The sequence below is a fragment of the Xenopus laevis genome, chromosome 8S (assembly GCF_017654675.1).
Source record: "Xenopus laevis strain J_2021 chromosome 8S, Xenopus_laevis_v10.1, whole genome shotgun sequence".
Classification (NCBI taxonomy): Eukaryota; Metazoa; Chordata; class Amphibia; order Anura; family Pipidae; genus Xenopus; species Xenopus laevis.
The window spans coordinates 72,203,366-72,225,446 of NC_054386.1; the positions used below are offsets into that span (position 1 = coordinate 72,203,366).

At 39.0% G+C, this 22,081-nt stretch overlaps 1 protein-coding gene across 2 annotated transcripts in view; it reads right to left on the reverse strand.

Moving 5' to 3' along the window:
- znf711.S (zinc finger protein 711 S homeolog) overlaps positions 1–18,833 on the reverse strand; it is a 34,096-nt gene extending 15,263 nt beyond the window's left edge. Inside the window, exons 1-4 of one of the 2 annotated variants that reach the window (XM_041574975.1) lie at positions 18,659–18,833; positions 11,148–11,239; positions 10,368–10,471; positions 8,987–9,505 (exon numbers count right to left, since the gene is read on the reverse strand). In XM_041574975.1, the coding sequence (XP_041430909.1) occupies positions 8,987–9,505; positions 10,368–10,446 (598 nt within the window). In that variant the 5' untranslated portion in view covers positions 10,447–10,471; positions 11,148–11,239; positions 18,659–18,833. The remainder of the gene's footprint in view (positions 1–8,986; positions 9,506–10,367; positions 10,472–11,147; positions 11,240–18,658) is intronic. The other variant, XM_018233060.2, reaches the window with a different exon arrangement.
- Between the last annotated feature and the right edge of the window lie 3,248 nt (positions 18,834–22,081).

Here is a 22,081-nt window from a genome sequence, read left to right on the forward strand (position 1 = left end):
TGTTGGTATACAACGAAAAAAAAACTCCACATAGGCAAATTAAACTTTGAAATCACTAAGTCTTTATTAAGAAATAACTTACCGAAACTCCACTCACACTCCTCTTCAGAAAAGGCGATCTGGCCATACATCGTGTGGCACTCGATTTCTCCTCCTTGCCTTCCTTATAGGAGATAGCCAGGGAGGAGAAATCAAGCGCTGCACAATGGATCGTCACCATGCCGCTTTTTATGAAGAGGAGCCCAATCGGCGTTTCGTTAAGTTATTTCTTAACAAAGAATTTTTTTTTAAAACATTTGATGTTACTGGTCCTTTAAGGTATGAAGATTCAAATTACGGAAAGATCCATTATCTGGAAACCCCCAGGTCCTGAGCATTCTGCATAGCACGTCCCATACCTGTATATAAATTTCTATATTAATTGTAGATTTTAGTATCACGATAGCCTTGGATATTATGTCTGTCCAAAATATCAGCCAAGCCTCTCTTAAAAGAAAACTATACCCCCAAACAATGTAGGTCTCTATAAAAAGATATTGCATAAAACAGCTTATGTAAAATCCTGCTTCATGTAAATAAACCATTTTCATAATAATGTACTTCAACTGTACTCACAACTGAGTATTCACTGTACTCACAAACATACCAACAAACCATACTTGTTAGGTCACATGAGCCAATTAACAGACAGAGTTGTGTCTTTTGCTTCCACACTTCTTCCTGTTACAGTTAGAGTTGAAGTATTTCTGGTCAGGTGACAGCACAGAGACCATCACGAAATGGTGGCTCAAGAGACAGCACAGAGACCATCATGAAATGGTGGCTCAAGGCAAGAGATGTAAAAGGGCAATATTTACTTAAATATATATTCCAGTTTGGTAAGATTCTTTAATATGCCACTTAATATGATATGAACTATCTGTTGCTAAAGTGTTCATTTTGGGGGGTATAGTTTTCCTTTAAAGGCATTTATAGAATCAGCCATCATAACATCAGGCAGTGAATTCCACAACCTCACTGTCCTCACCAAATTAACCATTTGGCTGCTGGCATAAAATGTTCACAAGTAATTTAGCCCTTTTTCTGCTGAAAGTGTTAATAAATGTACAAGTAGCCCTTTAGGAAATCTGCCCCAATGTAAACATCATCAGTTCACTAATGCCAACAAGCAATCTAATAACTGGTCACCTTTAAGATGAATGATCCCCTATATTACAAATTGTAACTAAACAGACTATAGAAACATCTTTATTTGCCCATAAAACACGACACTAGATAACTGATTATAGCGTTGGGAGTAGCTTGCTGCCCAATGTGACTGACCGTTGCTCCATACTGATCCAAAGGAACTAAGTGTGATTCTGTGGATATTGCCAGAATACAGATGTTGGAGGGAACACAGCAGCACTGACTGCATTTATTGGCAAAGGAGCAGAACTAAATACATGAAATGCTGGAAGTCTATCTACTGGAACTGACAGGCCATTACTTCTGCAGCTTAAAGGAGAAGGAAAGGCTAAAATTAAGAACGCTTTATCAGAAAGGTCTACATAAATACACCGGTAAACCCTCAAAGTAATGCTGCTCTGAGCCCTCTGTCAAAAGAAACCTCACATTTATTTCCTTCTATTGTGTTTTCAGCTTAAACCTTCAGGGCTAGAGCTTGAGCATGCTCAGTTTGCTCCTCTATCCCTCTCCCCTTCCCTTTCCCCCTTTCCCTGCTGTAATCTGAGCCCAGAGCTATGAGTAAGCAGGGAGACTTAGGCAGGAAGTGATGTCACACTAAGCTAATATAGCAGCTGCTATACTAAACAAAAAGAGAGAGCTTCTAGAGCTGTTTACTCAGGTATCAGGTAAAGTATTCTACAGAATAAATAAAGTGTTATAGCTTGCACTATTGTGACTAATCTATTGGCAATAAACTGCTTCTGTAGCTTTCCTTCTCCTTTAAAGCCAGCAACCCCTTCTGTGATTTACCATTTTTCTTGCACATAAAAGGACATGCAGGCTCATCAAGCCAATTTAGTAGACAATGCCACCTTAGGTGAACTGGAAAATTGTATTTGAACTTTAGGCTTATGTTTCTTTGCAAGATTAATAACGATTACTTTTAGCTGCCAAAAATAAGTATTTTGGATGAAGCAAATGGGCTATTATGCCCCAAATGGAAACAATATAAGCTAGCAAGATATAAGAAGCGGATGCTACTATATGACATCCATGTCAAACAGTAGCACACATCATTAAAACTGACCATACATCAGCCGATATCACTGTTAGAACCTAAATGTTCCTCATTTCACTGCTGCTCAGCTCATGTAAATTATAATATGCAGAACTAAAGACATAACACACACACCTTTACCCAAAATGTATCTCTTGCAATAGAGTGTCACAACAAACAAAATGAAGTTCTTTTGCTTCACAAGAAATAAAAACATGTGCACTATATACCACCAAAATATTTACCCAAACTGGTATTGTGGACTTTTTTTCCATACTGGTATTTGTGAGCAAGCAATTTACCATGTAATGGAGAAAAGAAGGAGTCTAAGGGGTAAATTTAGTAAGCAGAGAAAACTCGCCAGTGACCACTTTGCAGCAATTGCAACACTTCGCCAGGCGAAAATTCGCTCAGACGATAATTTACTAAAATACGAAGTTACGTCCAGGGTGCCGAACGCAAGTGAATTTTCGCTACCGTTACTTCGGCAATCAAAGCGAAGATGCGCTAGCTAGTCAATTATGCCTAGCGCAACTTCGTTAGAGGTTTTCGCTAAGGCTAATTTGCACAACGTGGGAAATTATAAAGTTGGACATATATGTTGCAGCAAATACATTAAATTACACATGTGCAGGGAATCTTAATAAAGAAAATATAGTTGTTATAATGCCCTACACATGAGCCCATTGTATAGTTTGTGTTCCATATGTTATAAAATGTATGGGGGAACCCGGTTACTCCCAAAAAAAATGTAAGCACTTTTGCAGGCTATCACTCGGAAAACAGGAAAAGACTCCATAGTTTTTTGGGACTTAGAAACTTTTTCCACTAAAATTGAACAAGATCTATGCACTCCATTGCACTTCGCCTGGTCTGAGCTGGTGAAGGCAAGTCTGGTGAAAGAGGTAACGTTCAGTAAAATCCGCATCTTAGTTAATTTGCAAAGTAACATCCATTTGCCAGAGCGAAAAATCACCTGGCGATAGAGTGTGAATGACTGCTAACGTCTGTCTCTTTCGCTAGCGAAGTTACCCCAGCGCCGTTAGTATATTGGCGAAGTGCCTGAAAGTGGTAACACTGGTGAATCGTCGCCAGCATTAATTACTTCATCCTTTGGTTAATCTGCCCCTAAGAAGGTTAAAAGCTTATTCAGTATGTTCTAAATAGCCAATTCTAAGCAATTTTTCAATTGCGCTTCATTTTTTATTTAGAATAGTTTTTGAATTATTCGCCGCTGCCTTCTGACCATTTTCATGTTTCATACAGGGGTCACTGACCCCATTTAAAAACAACTGCTCTGTAAGGCTACAAATGTATAGTTATTGCTACTTTTTATTACTCATTTTTCTATTCAGTCCTCTCCTATTCATATTCCAGTCTTTTATTCAAATCAATGCATGGTTGCTAGGGTCATTTGGACCCTAGCAACCAGATGTCTGAAATTACAAACTGGAGAGCTGCTGAATAAAAAGCCAAATAATTAAAAAAAATTAATAATAAAAAATGAAAACAAATTGCAAATTGTCTCAGAATATCACTCTCTACATCATACTAAAAGTTAACTCAAAGGTGAACAACCGTTTTAAAAAGTACCAGAGGCTATGCAGGAAAGTAACAAGTTTGAATCACACAATATGATCACTATATGGGACAAGGAGCTTCCTTGAGTAAATCAAACATACAAAAAAGGGGTGCTCCCACAAGTTTGGGACAAGAAAAAACTAAATATATAGGAGTGTATCTAGGACTGTCACCTGGCCGGTATTTTACCGGCCTGGCCAGTAAAATTGATGGTTGATCCCAATGTTATTAATAGGGAAAAAAGATAAATATATAGGAAGGCTGGTATTTTTTTCCAGAAAAGGTGGCAACCCTAAGGGGCCGATGCATCAAGGGTCGAATATCGAGGGTTAATTAACCCTCGATATTCGACTGGGGAATGAAAAAAGTTCGATCGAACGAATAATCCATCGATTGATTAAATCCTTCGAAACGAACGTTTCGAAGGATTTTAATCCAACGATCGAAGGATTATCCTTCGACCAAAAAAACTTAGCTAAGCCTATGGGGACCTTCCCCATAGGCTAACATTCAATTTAGGTGGCGAACTAGGGGGTCGAAGTTTTTTCTTAAAGAGACAGTACTTCGACTATCGAATGGTCGAACGATTTTTAGTTTGAATCCTTCGATTCGAAGTCGAAGTAGCCCATTCGATGGTCGAAGTAGCCCAAAAAACACTTCGAAATTCAAAGTTTTTTTACTTCGAATCCTTCACTTGAGCTTGGTGAATTGGCCCCTAAGTGTATCATGTGGTGAAAGTTAAAGGGATCCTGTCATCGGATAACGTTTTTTTTTCAAAACGCATCAGTTAATAGTGCTACTCCAGCAGAATTCTGCACTGAAATCCATTTCTCAAAAGAGCAAACAGATTTTTTTATATTCAATTTTGAAATCTGACATTGGGCTACACATTTTGTCAATTTCCCAGCTGCCCCATGTCATGTGACTTGTGCCTGCACTTTAGGAGAGAAATGCTTTCTGGCAGGCTGCTGTTTTTCCTTCTCAATGTAACTGAAGGAGTCTCAGTGGGACATGGGTTTTTACTATTAAGTGTTGTTCTTAGATCTACCAGCAGCTGTTATCTTCTGTTAAGCTGGCCATAGATGCAAAGATCCTATCGTATGAATCATCGTACGATCGGACTTTCCCATCTCCCGACCCGCCACTAACCATTCAGATCAAAGTCTTACCAGTCAGATTAGTTCAAGAACAGATCAGCAATGTTCTGCCCCTGACAGCAATCGTACGATATCTATGTCCAACCAAAGCTAGTGACAGTCTCCCACTGAAAATCGTATGATCGGCAATACACGCACAGATATTATCGGCAGCCGACAGAAATTTTCTAACCTGTCCGATCGACCAAACGAACGATCTCCGCCGGACGAAAAATGTCGGGACACTCCACACACGGTTCGAAAATCGTACGAATCCTCGATTCGTACGATCAGATCTTTGCGTCTTTGGCCAGCTTAAGGGAGCTGCTATCTGGTTACCTTCCCATTGTTATTTTGTTTGGCTGCTGGGGGGAAAAGGGAGGGGGGTGATATCACTCCAAATCGAAGTACAGCAGTAAAGAGTGATTGAAGTTTATCAGAGCACAAGTCACATGACATGGGACAGCTGGGAAATTGACAATATGTCTAGCCCCATGTCAGATTTCAAAATTGAATATAAAAAAATCTGTTTGCTCTTTTGAGAAATGGATTTCAGTGCAGAATTCTGCTGGAGCAGCACTATTAACTGATTCATTTTGAAAAAAACATGTTTTCCCATGACAGTATCCCTTTAAAGCTAAAGTGGATTTCCACCCAAAAACTCTTTACCAATGGTTTAAAAGTGTATTTTAAAATGCAACGGATTTTAAAGCGATTCTGACACGTTCCTATAAAAATCATAGGAACGTGTCAGTATGAAGAAAATGCTGCACATAAAATATTTCCTGCAAAGGCCCCCCCCGCAAATCCGCCCCCAGCCCTGCGCACCTTTCTCAGCCGAATCGGTTCCTGCACTGACTGATCTTCCGGGTTGCTTCACTGATGCAGGGCTGGGGGCGGAGCAATCCTTCCATAGGCTTAAGTCCAGTTGTGATATGTAATCGGCCAATGGAAGGATCGCGCCACCCCCAGCCCTGCGTCAGTGAAGCAAACCGGAAGATGTAGGAAACAGTTGAAGAGATTTAGTCAGCATTTCAATTCAGTTGAAGAGATCTTTTAGGTGGGTCGGAGGGTCGGATGAGTGCGGGTTTGCTGGGCTGGGGCGGCTTTGCGGGGGGCTTTGTTGGGAAATATTTTGTGTGCAGCATTTTCTTCATACTGACACGTTCCTATGATTTTTATAGGAAAGTGTCAGTATCACTTTAAAATCAATATTTGTCTGATTGTTTAGATTCTTTGCACTCCTGGTTCTGACTCCTGAAACAATGCTGCAGGTCAGCTGATTAAAGCTCATTGAAAGACCTAAATCAGGGGTGTCCAACTTTTAGCTTCTCTGGGCCACATTGGAAAAAGAAACATTGTCTGGGGCCACACATGAAATACACAAACACTTTTGATTTATAAAATTAAAGAAAATACACAGAAAAGAACTACAATAACAGTTGGATAACTAGATGGAGGTATACATTGGAATATGGGACACCTGGATATTAAACAGACTTATTATTATTATTACTAACTGGGCAATGGGCAGAGTCCCCATCCTACCTACTCTACAGGTCACCACATTGTTACAAGCTGGCATAGTAAGCCTGTTCCTAACAAGACAAAAGACTGAGGTGGTTATTGTGTCTGGATTTAGAGAGCACAAAGTGTTATTTCACTCTTGTTTTCTCTGTATTTCCATATATTAATATCTTAATTTCTTTCTTTTTTTCCCTTCTCTTCCTTTTCTCTCTCCTTCAAGCTGGGCCGCATTCATATCCATCCTGGGCTGCAGGTTGGGCACCCCTGACCTAAATCTTCAGTTAGGACCCCCTGTTTAAATGCGTCAGGCTAAAATGAAAGTAAGTTAGCGACTGGGTTGATGCTATTCATTACTTGCACTCCTGTTAAGCAATGTGCCTGACCAGTCTGCTCTGATGAATAGTGTGGTATGTGCCTATTGACATATCTAGGGTAACGCTACTACCAGGCTTCACCCCTCTTACTACCGGCCGCTACAAACTTGCTAATGTGGTTTTGTCTGCTGAACGTGGAAGTACCCACTCTGCTGCATACGCCAAGTGATTGATGAAATCACACAATGAATTTTATCTAGACACATCTTACACAATTGCAGCAGAGAGTCAGACTCAGGGACTGCAAGAAAAACAAGTACTTAACACCAATGAAAATCTTTAATGAATGTGTTTTGGAAAGTTGTTTCGGCTTAAAATTTCCTTTGCTGCACAGAAAATGTGCCATGTTGTTAATGTGCATGACTTTAGCTTAGGTTTGGTGATGGTTACACGCTGTCTGATACCTGCATGACTTCATACATTATATGGTATATTTAATCAGCTCATTCAATTTCATGTTTATTATTTCATTCTTCATGCTCATACTGCTCCTCACTATACATATATCTGTGTATTATGCACTGCATTTTATTGTGGCTTATTCCATAAAACCTTATAATACATTTGTTATTTTATGGAGTGCTTTTGTTTCCAATTGATTATGCAATACATGTGCTTTACTGGGCCAACATGCATCAACAAATACAGTTACTTGCACTCTTCTGGAGTCGATACAGATACAGTAATGCTTAAACATGTCTGTATAAGGGCTTTTGCACATGTGCATTTAGCAGCCATTCTCTTATAAAAACGGTACACGTTTTTAATTAAAGTATATTGGAGATAGGTTTCTTTTTCATTAAACAAAGTTAAAATGGGATTTTATCTTTTTGCCTTGACATGCCCTTTAAACCTAAAACATACAGAAAAAGGAAACTTCATGCCCCGAAACGTTGCCTTTTTTCTGTATGTTTTAGGTTTAAATAAACCTTACATTACCTCAATTTTTCTGTGTGCTGCTGGCATTTTCTTCAGCTTTTTATGAACTGACACATTTTTCAAACATTTTACCCACATCACTTTGTTAGAATGCCTTCAAACTGCTCTAAATGGCATTTTCTGCCTCCGAGTTGCAAACTGGATGTAGAGAAATGGACATTTTCACTCTGGACCGAATTGCTATCATTACAGCTCAGTAAAATGTTCAATGTAATAATAAGTCGACCCTGTGTAAAGTGATTCATTTTTAAAGTTGTAAATATCTCTTACCCTTTTAAAATATATTTCATGCATTTTTACTCTTGCTCTAATGGATCTTTGTTAGACAGAAAGACAAATAATGGGGTGGTATAGGTTTTATTTGCCTTGAGCTGTTAATAACTGGGAAACCAATAAGCGCTGGTCATAAAAATCTCCCAGTGAGAGGGGCATTCACAAAGACCTTTGTAAGACAATTTCCAATACAGTAAATAGAGGCAATATAAGGTACCTTCCAGCTATACAACTTATTACCACGACACTAAAGGATAATGGAATAATGTTACTGGAATTAAAGATAAACACAGCTAAGATTAAAAGTAAACCGTATGCTTAGGGGCAGATTTATCGAGGGTCGAATTCGACCCTCGAAGTAAAAGCCTTCAAATGCGGATATAGAATTCGAAGGATTTTAGAGCCATAGGTTAGATCGAAATAAAATAGTTCTAATCGAACGATTTTAAGCGATCGATCGAAGGATTTTTATTTACCCAAAAAAAAACTGCTGTTGAAGGTCCCCATAGGCTAACATTGGACTTCGGTAGCTTTAATTTGGTGAAGTATGAAGTCGAAGTTTCTTTTAAAGAGACAGTACTTCGATTATCGAATTGTCGAATGATCGAACAATTTTTACTTTGAATCGTTCGATTGAATTCGATCGAATTTGACCAATTTGATGGTCGAAGTACCCAAAAAATTACTTTGAAATTAGAATATTTTTTGATACGAACTATTCACTCGAGCTCAGTAAATCTGCCCCTACGTGTTAGGGATAATAATAGTTTGCTACCACATTTCTACCATGCCTACTAGAAGCTATTTATGTCATTCATTTTATAACTTGAAAACGGGGATGTAGTTTTGTTTGTGGAAACATGATTAAGACACTTGCACACAAAAGAAAAATAATGAATGGTCTTTAATTATTGGATGTCCCCTTAACTTACATGATATCATTAGATAATCTTCAGAGGTGTTTTTTATTTCATCATCTTCAGTCTTTATAGTTACAGATGAAGCTGAGGCTTGAATGGTGGGCACTTGGATAACAGCATCTGCATGACAACTGGCTACAAGGACCTCTTGGGAAACCATTGTGGGCGAGTGGGATCCATGAATAGAGTCCTGGACTACATGTTCCAGCTGGCCATCTCTGTCTGTGACTAGGTCAGCCACAAATACTTGCTCAGGAACTGTGACTGTTTCAGTAATGATGTCTGATTCCAATACATGGTGACTGTCATCCAAAGCCTCCTCAATGGCAACATTAGTTTCCAGCACTGATTCGGGAACAATGACACTTTCAGCCTCTGTGATGATATCAGGACCTTGAACAACTTCATCTGACAGATCATGTTCCAGTGCAATGTCATCATCTGTGATAACTTCCGAGACTAAGACAGCTTCAGGAACAGAAACAACAATGTGGTCTCCATCAACATGAGCGGTGCCAGCCATCCCAGTCACTATGTAAAGACAAATAAGTACGTTTTTTTGCAAAGGTATATGAGATACATATTTTCCTGCATAGATACAAAATGAAGAAACACAGTTTTAAGCTACTATTCATGGAAACATTTATGGTGTAGTTTTACTTTCTAAATTACACTGTTTACACTGCAAATAATTCACTCTACAATATAAAATGTAATTCCTGAACCAGCAAGTGTATTTTTTTTAATGTATAATATTGGTGCGTAGGCAGCCACCTCAGGTCATTTTGCCTGGTCGTGTGCTTTCAGAAAAGAGCCAGCACTTTAGGATGGAACTGCTTTCTGGCAGGCTGTTGTTTCTCTTACTCAATGTAACTGAATGTGTAGGACCTGGCTTTTACTATTGAGTGCTGTTCTTCGATCTACCAGGCAGCTGTTATCTTGTGTTAGGGAGCTGCTATCTGGTTACCTTCCTATTGTTCTTTATATAAGGCTGCTGGGAGGGGGGATTGGGGCTGGAGGGAGGGAGGGAGGAAGGGGTGATATCACTCCAACTTGCAGTACAGCAGTAAAGAGTGACTGAAGTTTATCAGATCACACGTCACATGACTGGGGGCAGTTGGAAAACTGATAATATGTCTAGCCCCATGTCAGATTTCAAAATTAAATATAAAAAAAATCAGTTTGCTCTGTTGAGAAATGGACTATCACTGGTAAATACAAGTGTCATTGCTTACCAGGACTAAGAACTATGAAACTCCACTGCCTAATTTGTGTCCATATGGGTGCAAGTTGAGGTGGAAACTACTCTTCCAGCATGATCCCAAAATAATTGGCAAAAATATCACATACAGCATATTGAATCGTACTACAACACAATAGTGTAAATATTTACCAAAGTCCTGCATGATCATGGCATGGGGTATTTTGGTTTCTTCTACATGCAGGCCTAGGCCACCACCACCAGGATCCATAATTAACACCAATCATTCGAAAAACCTTCGAAAATAGACTGCATGTTAGTGACATTCCATATCACAGATAAAACAGCATATTCTCCTCAAGTAAGAACAATTTTGAAGCTACACTTTCACGAATGTACCACATACATTGCTTTAAGATTTAATCACATTTTTCAAAAATATTCAAAAATATCTTTAAAAATATTAATCAAATAGTAAACATGACCAACTACTTGATCCAAAGAATCTGTTTCAGCAAGATCATACATGTCAGGAAGGTGTTATAAGTAGGGATGCACTATTTTGGATTCGGCCGAAACCCCGAATCCTTTGTGAAAGATTCGGCTGAACAACGAACCGAATCGGAACCCTAATTTGCATATGCAAATTAGGTCTGGGAAGGGGAAAGCATTTTTTACTTCCTTGTTTTCTGACAAAAAGTCACGTGATTTCCCTCCCCACCCCTAATTTGCATATCGAAATTAGGATTCGGTTCAGCTGGGCAGAAGAATCCTGCTGAAAAAGGCTGAATCGTGTATTCAGTGCATCCCTAGTTATAAGCCGGTAACACCAAGAAACAAAAAAATTGTATGTCAGTCATATCTTACAATTCTGATCTATAAATGTAAATATGTGCCCATTCATGTTCATTCAAACTGTGTAATGATCCATGTGTGGCCAAATACTTTTATTCTGCTACTTTATCGACTTACCTTATCCTATCAAAATCATGTATGTCAGTGTAAGCTGTGTATCCTTGCATAAGCAAAGTAAGGTCAGTCCCCAGCCATTTTCACAGATCCACCTGCATTGAATAGAAACATAAACATCAGAATTTGGCATACAACATAAACCATTGTACATTTAAGTAAAATTAAAGGCGACAACTGTTTACAACAATTTGAAAAGCATCAATTTACCGGTATGCTGACACCTAATGGAAGCAGGAATTTCTGACATTATGTTACTGTAGGCAATCTTGTCTCCTCTGAGTGTGTAGTGAGCCTGAGTAATGTCTGTATGAATGCAACTATTACATTATAATAATACAATACTTAGACTTCTCAGCACCACCAGAGGAATTCTAGCATGAAATAATGTATTACATTTCTACTGTTAAGAGAGTCAGTAACCTACCTACCTTGTCCAAGTTTGTATGAGGGAGGAAATTGAAACTAAGTAATTGTAAAACTGTTGTAAAACAGTCAAAAAGATAGCATAGCAAATAGTTATTATTTGCCGTACACTATCTGAAAATACATTTCGTAAAAGTAAACTGCCACTTGTTCATTCCCTGTAAGAGGTTTTTTTCATGCCCTTAATTTTCTTTTCATCCTAGAAGGGAGGGCTCACATGCCCCACCCCTGAGAACAAACTAACCTAGTCACAAGGCTATAGGATTACCAATGACAATGTTGTAAAACCCTCATTTTACTTTCAGTGGGATAAAGCTATGTGAGGGTAGGAGTCATTCACTAGCCAAGGTAGCAGTGGGATTTTTATTATATTGATGGTCCTGCAATTCATACCAGAGATAGTTTTATTTTTGAACATTAATCATATTAAAAGGCAATCATATCATGAGACAATGCAGATTCCTCATATAAATAAGATTAAATAGGCAAGGGAAACCATTCTGCTGTGTTTACAGACAACTATGCTACTTCCTAGACATGTCCTCCCCCTTCCAAGTAAGATTTTAATTTAAAAAGTAAAGGATTTTATATGACTTTTGGTAAAGTTTTCTTTTTTAAATTCCTGTTTTGTCAACCTGAAGACCCAATATATTTGGGAACACACAGTTTCTTTTTGGGGCTACAGAGGTCCAAATGTTTAGGCCAGAGTCATAGAGCTCAAGAATTCAGGTTGCTGCCCGCTTCTCCTTAATCGATGAGACCAGCAACCCAGCTACCTAGAGCACTGTACTTATCAGCTTAAGCGCAATCTTAAGGTCTCTTCAATTCTGAAAATAGATGTTTTGAATGACAATTACCAGAGTATTTGGTCCTGTGAAAGATTTTTCATGGAGTTTGTGTGGTTAAGAGGCACAGAGGCAGAGACTTTATAGCCATTATTACTCTATCCACCTTCAGGAAACAAGGGAAGTCAATGTTTTATCTATATGTGCTAGGGATGCACTGAATCCAATTTTTTGGATTCGGCCGAACCCCCGAATCCTTCACGAAGGATTCGGCCGAATACCAAACCGAACCCTAATTTGCATATGCAAATTAGGGGTGGGAAGGGGAAAACATTTTTTACTTCCTTGTTTTCTGACAAAAAGTCATGTAATTTCCCTCCCCGCCATTAATTTGCATATGCAAATTAGGATTCAGTTCGGCTGGGCAGAAGGATTCGGCCGAATCTGAATCTTGCTGAAAAAGGCCGAATCCTGGCCGAATCCCGAACCGAATCATGGATTCGGTGCATCCCTAATATGTGCCCTTAAAGGGGTGTTAACCTTTAAATTAACTTTTAGTATGATGTAGAGAGTTATATTCTGAGACAATTTGCAGTTGGTTTTTAATTTTTTATTATTTGTGGTTTTTGAGTTATTTAGCTTTTTATTCAGCAGCTCCCCAGTTGTCAATTTCAGTAATCTGATTGCTAAGGTCTTAACTAACCTAGTGACCAAACACTGATTTGAATAAGACAAGAATATGACTAGGAGAGGTCCTAGATAGAAAGAGGAGTAATAAAAAGTAGCAATAACAATACATTTGGTTCCTTACAGAACATCTGTTTTTTAAGATGGGGTCAGTGACCCCCATTTGAAAGCTGGAAAGGGTCAAAAGAAAAAGGCAAATAACTCATATTTATATTATTATATAAATAGTGAAGACCAATTGCAAAGTTGCTTGGAATTGGACATTCCATAACATAATAAAAAACATTATAGTTATCAACAATTACTTTGTTATAGAATATATATATATATATATATATATATATATATATATATATATATATATATATATATATATATATATATATATATATACACATTATATTATATTCTGCTTATTGTATAGCAGTCTTCAATATGATACAAAGGACTACTTATTTATAGCTTGGAATTAAAAAGACAGGGACATATGCAACTTTATATATACTTACAGAATATTTTCCTAAACTAGGTCAATGGCAAACTTAAATGACACCTAAAGACCAGAATGAAAATGTGCCTGTAGGTTTAAGCCTGGAAAAAAATAAGTTGGATGGAATCGGAGTATTGGCAGCCCTAAGAAACTTCTCTTCTCTGGTGACCCCCTCTGTTTCTCATGGTGGCTCATATGTGATCCGTTAAAGTAATGAATAAGAAAGACTTGGCTTCATTTCAAACCTTAACAGTCTCCAGATCCTCCAAGATATGTTTCTACAAATATGAAGGCTTGCAAATAGCCATTATGTACTCGTATAATGAAGCAGAGCAGATGAGGAATGACAGTATTCCTTTAAAGGGACACTGACACAATTTCAATATTTTTTGCAATTTCAAAAATTTCCATCTTGGGAATGGTACTTTTTTTAAACCACTATACTATATTTTCATCCTACAGCCTGCTAAAGTGCAGGTAATTGGGATAGTATTTTTGGCCTCAGGTCCTGAAGATTTCTCTGCTTCTATTTGTGCACATAGTGCTGCATCTGAAGGTATGTGTTTTATCATTAAAGGAATTGTTCAGGGTAAAAATAAAAACTGGGTAAATAGATAGGCTGTATAAATAAAAAATGTTTCTAATATAGTTAGTTAGCCAAAAATGTAATGTATGAAGGCTGGAGTGACTGTATGTCTAACATAATAGCCAGAACACTACTTCCTGCTTTTCAGCTCTCTTGGTTTCCACCGATTGGTTACCAGGCAATAACCAATCAGTGACTTCAGGGGGGCCACATGGGTCATAAACATTTGCTTTGAATCTGCTAAGAATCAAAAGCAAACTTACTGAACAGATATGTCCCATGTGGGCCCCCTTCAAGTTGCTAACTATCTCAGAGTTAGAGAGCTGAAAGCAGGAAGTTGTGTTCTATTCTGTTATGTTAGACATCCAGTCACTCCAGCCTTTATACATTACATTTTTGGCTAACTATATTAGAAACATTTTTTATTTTGCACAGCCTATTTACCCAGTTTTTATTTTTATACTAAACTGTTCCTATTTGTGGCGGTATACACTTGAGAATAAGCAGGCAAATCTGAAACATGTAGGGGCCCATTTACTAAGGGTCGAAGTAAATTCTCGAATTCAAAAACTTCGAATTTCAAAGTAATTTTTGGGTACTTCGACCATCGAAAAGGCCAACATTTGATTAGAATTGAAAAAAATTTCAATATTCGAAAATATAGGTACTGTTGCTTTAAAAAACTTCGACACTTCACCACCTTAAACCTGCCGAATTGCTGTTTAGCCTATGGGGGACCTCATAGAACCTTTCTGAGTGTTTGGCTAAGTTTTGAGTAGTCAAAGTATTTTTTTTGTAAAATCGTTCAATTCGAACGATTTAATCAATTGATCGAACGATTCTTACTTTGATCAAAAATGACCATTTTCGATCGTATCAAATTCGATGGTCGAATTTTGAAGTTTTTTAACTTCGAAATTCGACCCTTAATAAATGTGCCCTGTAGTGTCTTGCACTAATAAATACTCTTTGGATCACCAGCTCTCTCTCAATTTTTTTTTGGTAGCGTTATTACTAGTTGCTTCCTCTGCTTCAGAATCTAAAGCAGAACCGCTGTTTTTAGAAACGACCATTTGATTATTTGCTAAATTGCTCTGTTCTTGATCAAGACACAATTTACACATTTAAGGAGGTAAAAATATTAATTTCTATTTATCAACAGTGGAAGGTATACCAACTGCTCAGATATTTACTGAACTAAAGGAAGAGAAACTGGAATATGATACATATGAATGGTGTGACTGAAAATATTTGATTTATACCTTATTTTTATACTTTAGCATGCTTCAGCAAGTACATTTACTACATTAATTCATAAGACTAATTTCTTTCTAAAAACAAGGTGTTTGTGTAGATCAAAGCCAACAATTGGGTTGCAAAGAGGACCCCCTCATTTAATTAGGTTCCCCAAAGAAAAAACCTTGTCTGGTCTAAATGAAAATGAAGGATGAATGCTTGCCTGTTTCTAACCAAGCAATAACATTTGACCTGCACATCTCTCAGACAGAGAACATCCTTAAACCAATGGTCACCAAAAGGTATTTCAAGAGGTTCTTGTACATTTTGATCACAGCTTTTGTCTACAGTTCGATTAAATGACTCATTATAAAGATTCATAAAAAGCGGGATGTCATGGATGTACTGTAATAATCACTGTAATTTATATATGTATTTTTCTGTAAATGCAGTCTGGCATTGCAGCTCAACTGGACAAATTAACTTTACTAAAACCAAATATGGCCCCAGGTGCCTTCCATAACCTCCTCTATTATCTTCTCAATACATGGGCAATAATATAAAGCTCCTTTATGTTAATGACACAAACACAACTTCACTGGAAGCAAATAAATGTAACACTTTATTTGAACCCATCTCTTTGTATACAGACACATGATGGCAAAGAGAAAATAATGTACAATCAGAAAGGAAAACTAATTTTACAATGCATTTAAAACATACATAGGTACTTCAATGAATTGTAAATGTGTATGAATTAGTAGCTGATTTGATGATCTGGTGCTTTAAGGACTAGTAAACAGCAGCAAAGCTTTGAAATAAGTGACATTTCATTAGGTTGGATGTTGTGGAACGTGCACAGATGTAAATGATTTGAAATCTAGGACAATAAGAAAAAAACAGTGGGGAAAATCATAAAAATAAAATTGCAGTAAGGAAGATATGTGGTTAATAAACTGTGATAAAAAGAATGACGTATTAACCCCAGTTAATAAAATCCAGTGTTTTGTTTTTTAGACAGAAACCGTTTATCTCACTTTCATAAATTTGGACTACTTTTGCTAATCAGAAATAACCATCTGTTTGACAAACTTATTTAACTGGGGGTGCAGAAATACCTATTCCAATTCTAGAATACTATTCCTTTGTTCTGATATTAGTCAGAACACCTTACAACAGACTAGGTGGTTTGGATAAGATTTGTGCTGTTGTAACCACCATTTGTTAGTGTCAAGAACATCAGATACAAAAACATTGTGTTAAATTAGTTGAAACACTACAACTTTTTAAAAACCTGAAACTGTTGTGAACGGTTTTATAAATGGTGACAGATGGATATCTGGCATTCGTGAACATTTTATTCCACCTCAACTCTATTATATAATGTGTTTTTGTGAATCTAATCCCCCCACCAGGTGTCCTTTATTCCATTTAGCATGTTGTGTAGAATTGTTTTACCGTGATGGGATGAGAGAGTGGTGGAAGAAAGCAAAAGCTAGTAAACTAAACTGAAAAATCACCACAGGTTTGGGGCACTGACCACAGCATGCAGACATTAGTTGATATGACAACTGTAAGATATATATAGAAGAGAATATAAGCAACAAAAAATACAATAACATGATGAAATCTATTCGTTCTGCAGTATCAGAAAGCAATTAAAATGTCCTGGCTGCAAAGAAACAAAAGAAAAACAAAGTAATTAAAAAAAATAAGAAATACTTTAGCTGAGTCTTTACATTAACTTCCATTACATATTTTTGTTACGAAAACGAAAGAGGCCACGATTAACCCATACCTGCCAGGATGCCGACTGCCAACACTGCTCAAAGCTACAAGCAGCATGATCAATGAATCCTTGTCATCAATAACTTAATAACCACATAGGCATAATACATAACTACCCATGCACTGCAACTAAACATAGACAATATACAACAGGCCTGGCTAAAGGATAGCCCCATGGACCAGATGTAGTCCTGCAAATTATTTTATGGCTTCCAGGAGGCCCACAGATGTATTTGAATGAACCCATCATCACAGTATAAGTTCTACTCACATTACTGAACCAAAGTTTCGGTACGCTGCAACTAGGAGAACTGGCCTTCAAGTCAGTCTTGAAAAGTCATCTGCACACATAGACCCTGCAAATCCCCATGTATTGGAGAGTGGTAGCACAGAAGCCAATGGAAAAGCAACTGGCTAACACTGACTTACAAATGTCAATTTCACTTACAATCAGGACTGAAGAAAAGGACAAGATTTTTTGTTTTATCTATAATAAACGATAATCGATCAATATAATTGCATCATTTTCAACATGGATTTAACCTGATTTGCATAATATACAAATAAGGATTAAATAATTCATAACATTTATTAGACCATCAGAAAAAACATTTCCACCTTTAACACAACACATGAATGTACAGGGCAAGGGGCTTATTACTGCATATGGATGTATAGAGAGCAGTGGAAGCTGAATGTGGATGCATAGAGAGCAGTAAAAGATGCATGTGGATGCATAGAGAGCAGTGGAAGCTGCATGTGGGTGCATAGAGAGCAATGGAACCTGCATGTGGATGCATAGAGAGCAATGAAAGCTGTATGTGGATGTATAGAGAGCAGTGGAAGCTGCATGTGGATGCATAGATAGCAGTGCAAGTTGCATGTGGATGCACAGAGAGCAGTGCAAGGTGCATGTATAGAGGGCAGTGGAAGTTGCATGTGGATGCATAGAGCGCAGTGGAAGCTGCATGTGGATGCATAGAGAGCAGTGGAAGTTGCATGTGGATGCATAGAGAGCAGTGGAAGTTGCATGTGGATGCATAGAGAGCAGTGGAAGTTGCATGTGGATGCATAGAGAGCAGTGGAAGCTGCATGTGGATGCACAGAGAGCAGTGCAAGCTGCATGGCTAGAGGGCAGTGGAAGCTGCATGTGGGTGCATAGAGAGCAGTACAAGTTGCATGTATAGAGGGCAGTGGATGTATAGAGGGCAGTGGATGCATAGAGAGCAGTGGAAGCTGCATGTGGTGTATAGAGAGCAGTGCAAGCTGCATGTTGCTGTGTAGAGAGCAGTACAAGTTGCATGTGAATGTATAGAGAGCAGTGGAAGCTGCATGTGGATGCATAGAGAGCAGTGGAAGCTGCATGTGGATGCATAGAGAGCAGTACAAGTTGCATGTGAATGTATAGAGAGCAGTGCAAGCTGCATGGAAGGGATGCTCTCTCCACTGACGAGCTCCACCCTCCCAGCTCATACAGGGTTAAACCCAAACAGGTAATATGACACCTGACACATACCGCCCAGATGGCTTTCCGCTTTTCCGATTTTATTAACACAGCCGGCAGAGTAGACCCGGTTCGCTGTTTAAAAGTCCCGCAGCTCCGTTAACGTCTAGCGCCTTGACTCCAGCCGGACAGCTATTCCTGACGTCAGAAGTCTCATCTCGCGAGGCCTCACGTCACTCCACACGTATAAAAAGCGCAGTGATGTCCTACGCAGACGCTACAATTGAGAGGAGTGATGGTGGTTTTTGTCACTGTCGCTGTGTCTCATAAGGATAAACCGCTTGTAACGGGGGTAGTTTGTTTCGGGTACAGCAACAATGTTTAATTCCTTTGCTTAAAGCTTCTATTTTTGTCGGGGGAAGTGGACTTGGATTTTTAATGCTGTGGACGCTTGCTTTCTGCCATTAGAGCTTCAGCTCCATGCCTAACTAATTCATTGTTTTTTCCTGCTGAATTACAGCAATACCCACCACCTTAAGAGCATCTTTTGTGTCAGACCAGAGTTAAACTTTAACTTGTGCCAGGGACCTAGAAGATGCTCTTCTTTGAGTTCTAGTTGATTTGCAGACTGGAGAAATTAAACTGCACATTAAAGGGGAAGGAAACCTAGTCGGCGCAAACCCCCCACCCCCCCTCCCGTTTGTTGCCCACCCTCCTTCCTCCTGGCCTACCTGTCCCGCTGGGCAAATGCCCCTAACTTGTTACTTACTCTTCTGCGCAGGTCCAGTCCAGGGAGTTCACCGACGACATCTTCTTCCACGCGATCTTCCTGCTGTGAACGGCGTTTTGGCGCATGCGCAGTAGGATCATTTCACCGGTACGGATCTACTGCGCATGCGCCAAAAGTCACGGGCATGCGCAGTAGACCGTACCGGCGAAATGATCCTACTGCGCATGCGCCGTTCAAAGCAGGAAGAAGATCGCGTGGAAGAAGATGTCGTCTGTGAACTCCCTGGACTGGACCTGCGCAGAAGGGTAAGTAACAAGTTAGGGGCATTTGCCCAGCGGGATGGGTAGGCCAGGGGGGAGGGTGGGCAACAAATGGGTGGGGGGTTTACGCCGACTAGGTTTCCTTCCCCTTTAAGGTGGAAACATTTCCCCACTGGAGGTACAATGCAGGGATACAATATTGTTGTGTGAGAAACAAAAGAAGCAGCACTATGCTGCCTGCACCAAGAGAGAGCTTCCAATACAGGAAACCAGGTTTTGCCACACACATGGTGTCACTAGGGTTGCCCCCTGGCCGGTATTTTATCAGCCTGGCTGGTAAAAATGATGGTTGAGCCCAATATTATTAATAGGGGAAAAAGATAAATATATATAGGGAGGCCGGTATTTTTTTCCAGAAAAGGTGGCAACCCTAGGGGGCAGATTTACTAAGGTTCGAGTGAATTTTCGAAGTACAAAAAGTTCAAATTTCGAAGTAATTTTTTTGGATACTTCGACCATCGAATAGAAAACTACGACTTTGATTCGAAGTAAAAATCGTTCGAATATCCGACCATTCGATAATCAAAGTACTGTCTCTTTAAAAAAACTTTGACTTCAATACTTCGCCAAATTAAACCTGCCGAATTGCTATGTTAGCCTATGGGGACCTTCTACAAACTTTTTCTAAGTCTTTACACATCGAATAAAAATCGCTCGATCGTACGCTAAAAATCATTCGAATCGTTCGATCAAACGGTTTTTATTCTATCGTAGGATTGCCAAATTCGGTGAGAAAACTTCATTCGAATTCAAAGTTTTTCAATTCGATGGTCGAATTTCGAAGTTTTTTGTACTTCGAAATTCGACCCTTGATAAATCTGCCCCTAGGTGTTACCAATAAAAACTCCAATTTCTTGCCTGTCATTAAAGGTAGTAGTACCCCTAAAATGTAAAGGTTTATCATCACTAAATCTTAGTCCCCCGGATCAACTGGCTTCAAAGAAGATGACACATTCTCAGTTGACAGGGCTGAGTTCACATCGTGGGACGCACATGTGCAAATTTTCATCATTGGGTCAGGAGCATTGGGGATTGGTACATGGAAATTTTTTAAAAACTATTGTATCTCCTGTGCATCCTCAATGTTTCTGAAGTTGGACAGCATGCCGTCCCCTAAAATCCTGCCGCCCCAGGCCTGGGCCTTTGTGGCCTTTACACAAATCCGGGCCTGTGAGTGGATGCTCAGCATCTGTATAATTTTAAAGACATGAATGTACAAAAAAGACCACTCAAAAGTCCCCTAAAATGCAGCTCCCTAAAACCAGGTGCTCAGTCCTCAGTGTCCCCACTGGCTCAATGCATAAAAAAGGAAAAATGGACGGCACTCTGGTTAAAAATTTATTGCAGTACTCTAAAGATAGGAAAACCTAACGCGTTTTTGGAGCAACTCCCTTAATCATAGGCTTCATGATAGTGATAACACATAAGTTCTGAAGAATCTCGTATAATACAGAGTTTATCTGTTATCTGTTGTGTATCCTGTGCCTGTTTTCTTTTTTCAGCTTTGAATGGCTGCCCCCATGGATAGACAGCAGCTTGTTTATATAAACTATTGTAGAGTTTCTGAAGCAAATACACCAGTATTACAAGTACAGAGCAACAATTATATTGTCATTCTTTTAAAACACTTTCAATTTTTTGGTGTTGCGGATCCTTTAACAGAGAAACGTTGCTGTTCCTTTAACAGAGAAACGTAGCACACCACTCAGAAATGAGCCAACTATACATGTACAAATAATAATACCATGACCAAAAGACCTTACTTTAGAAAGCTAATATTTATGTGCACGCCACTGCGTGTGCGCACTGCCCCCCCGCCACACTGCCCAGTGTGTGCGCTTATGTGCCGGTGCGCATGCTCACCTAGTTTTACAAGTGGCGCAGCAGGAAGCAACCTTAAAAATCGCGGATCTGGGTCGGCGGCAGGGCCCATCTGGCTTTTTCCCGTTGTCCCGCCAGCCCAGTCCGACACAGTTTTCGGCACTGTATCATAAGCCATAACCAAATCTATGTAGATTTTTGAAAATGTCCCTAAAATTGCCAAATTTAGTAAAGTTGTGCAGCTTGGTGCTTTGGAGTAGAAAGACATGCATACCCAATTTGGATTTGGAGGAATGTGTACTTTCCAAAACTATATGGTGCTCTGGGGTGAACGTACTTTTTTCTACCTTTGCCTCCCCCCAAAGCGATGTAAATGTGTTGATTTTGCAGCACCTGAAATGACAGACCATATGGGGGGGGGTCTTCATTTTGGGGCCCCTATATGCCACGTGCTTAGGTACACCTATACATATTGGGCATCAAACTGTTCACAGGACCCCATACTTTTTTCTAACTTTGCCCCCCCACTCTGTGTAAATGTGTTGATTTTGCAGTATCTGGAATTACAGAACTGATAGCTCAAATGGGGTGTCTACATTTTATACCATGGGGTGTCTACATTTA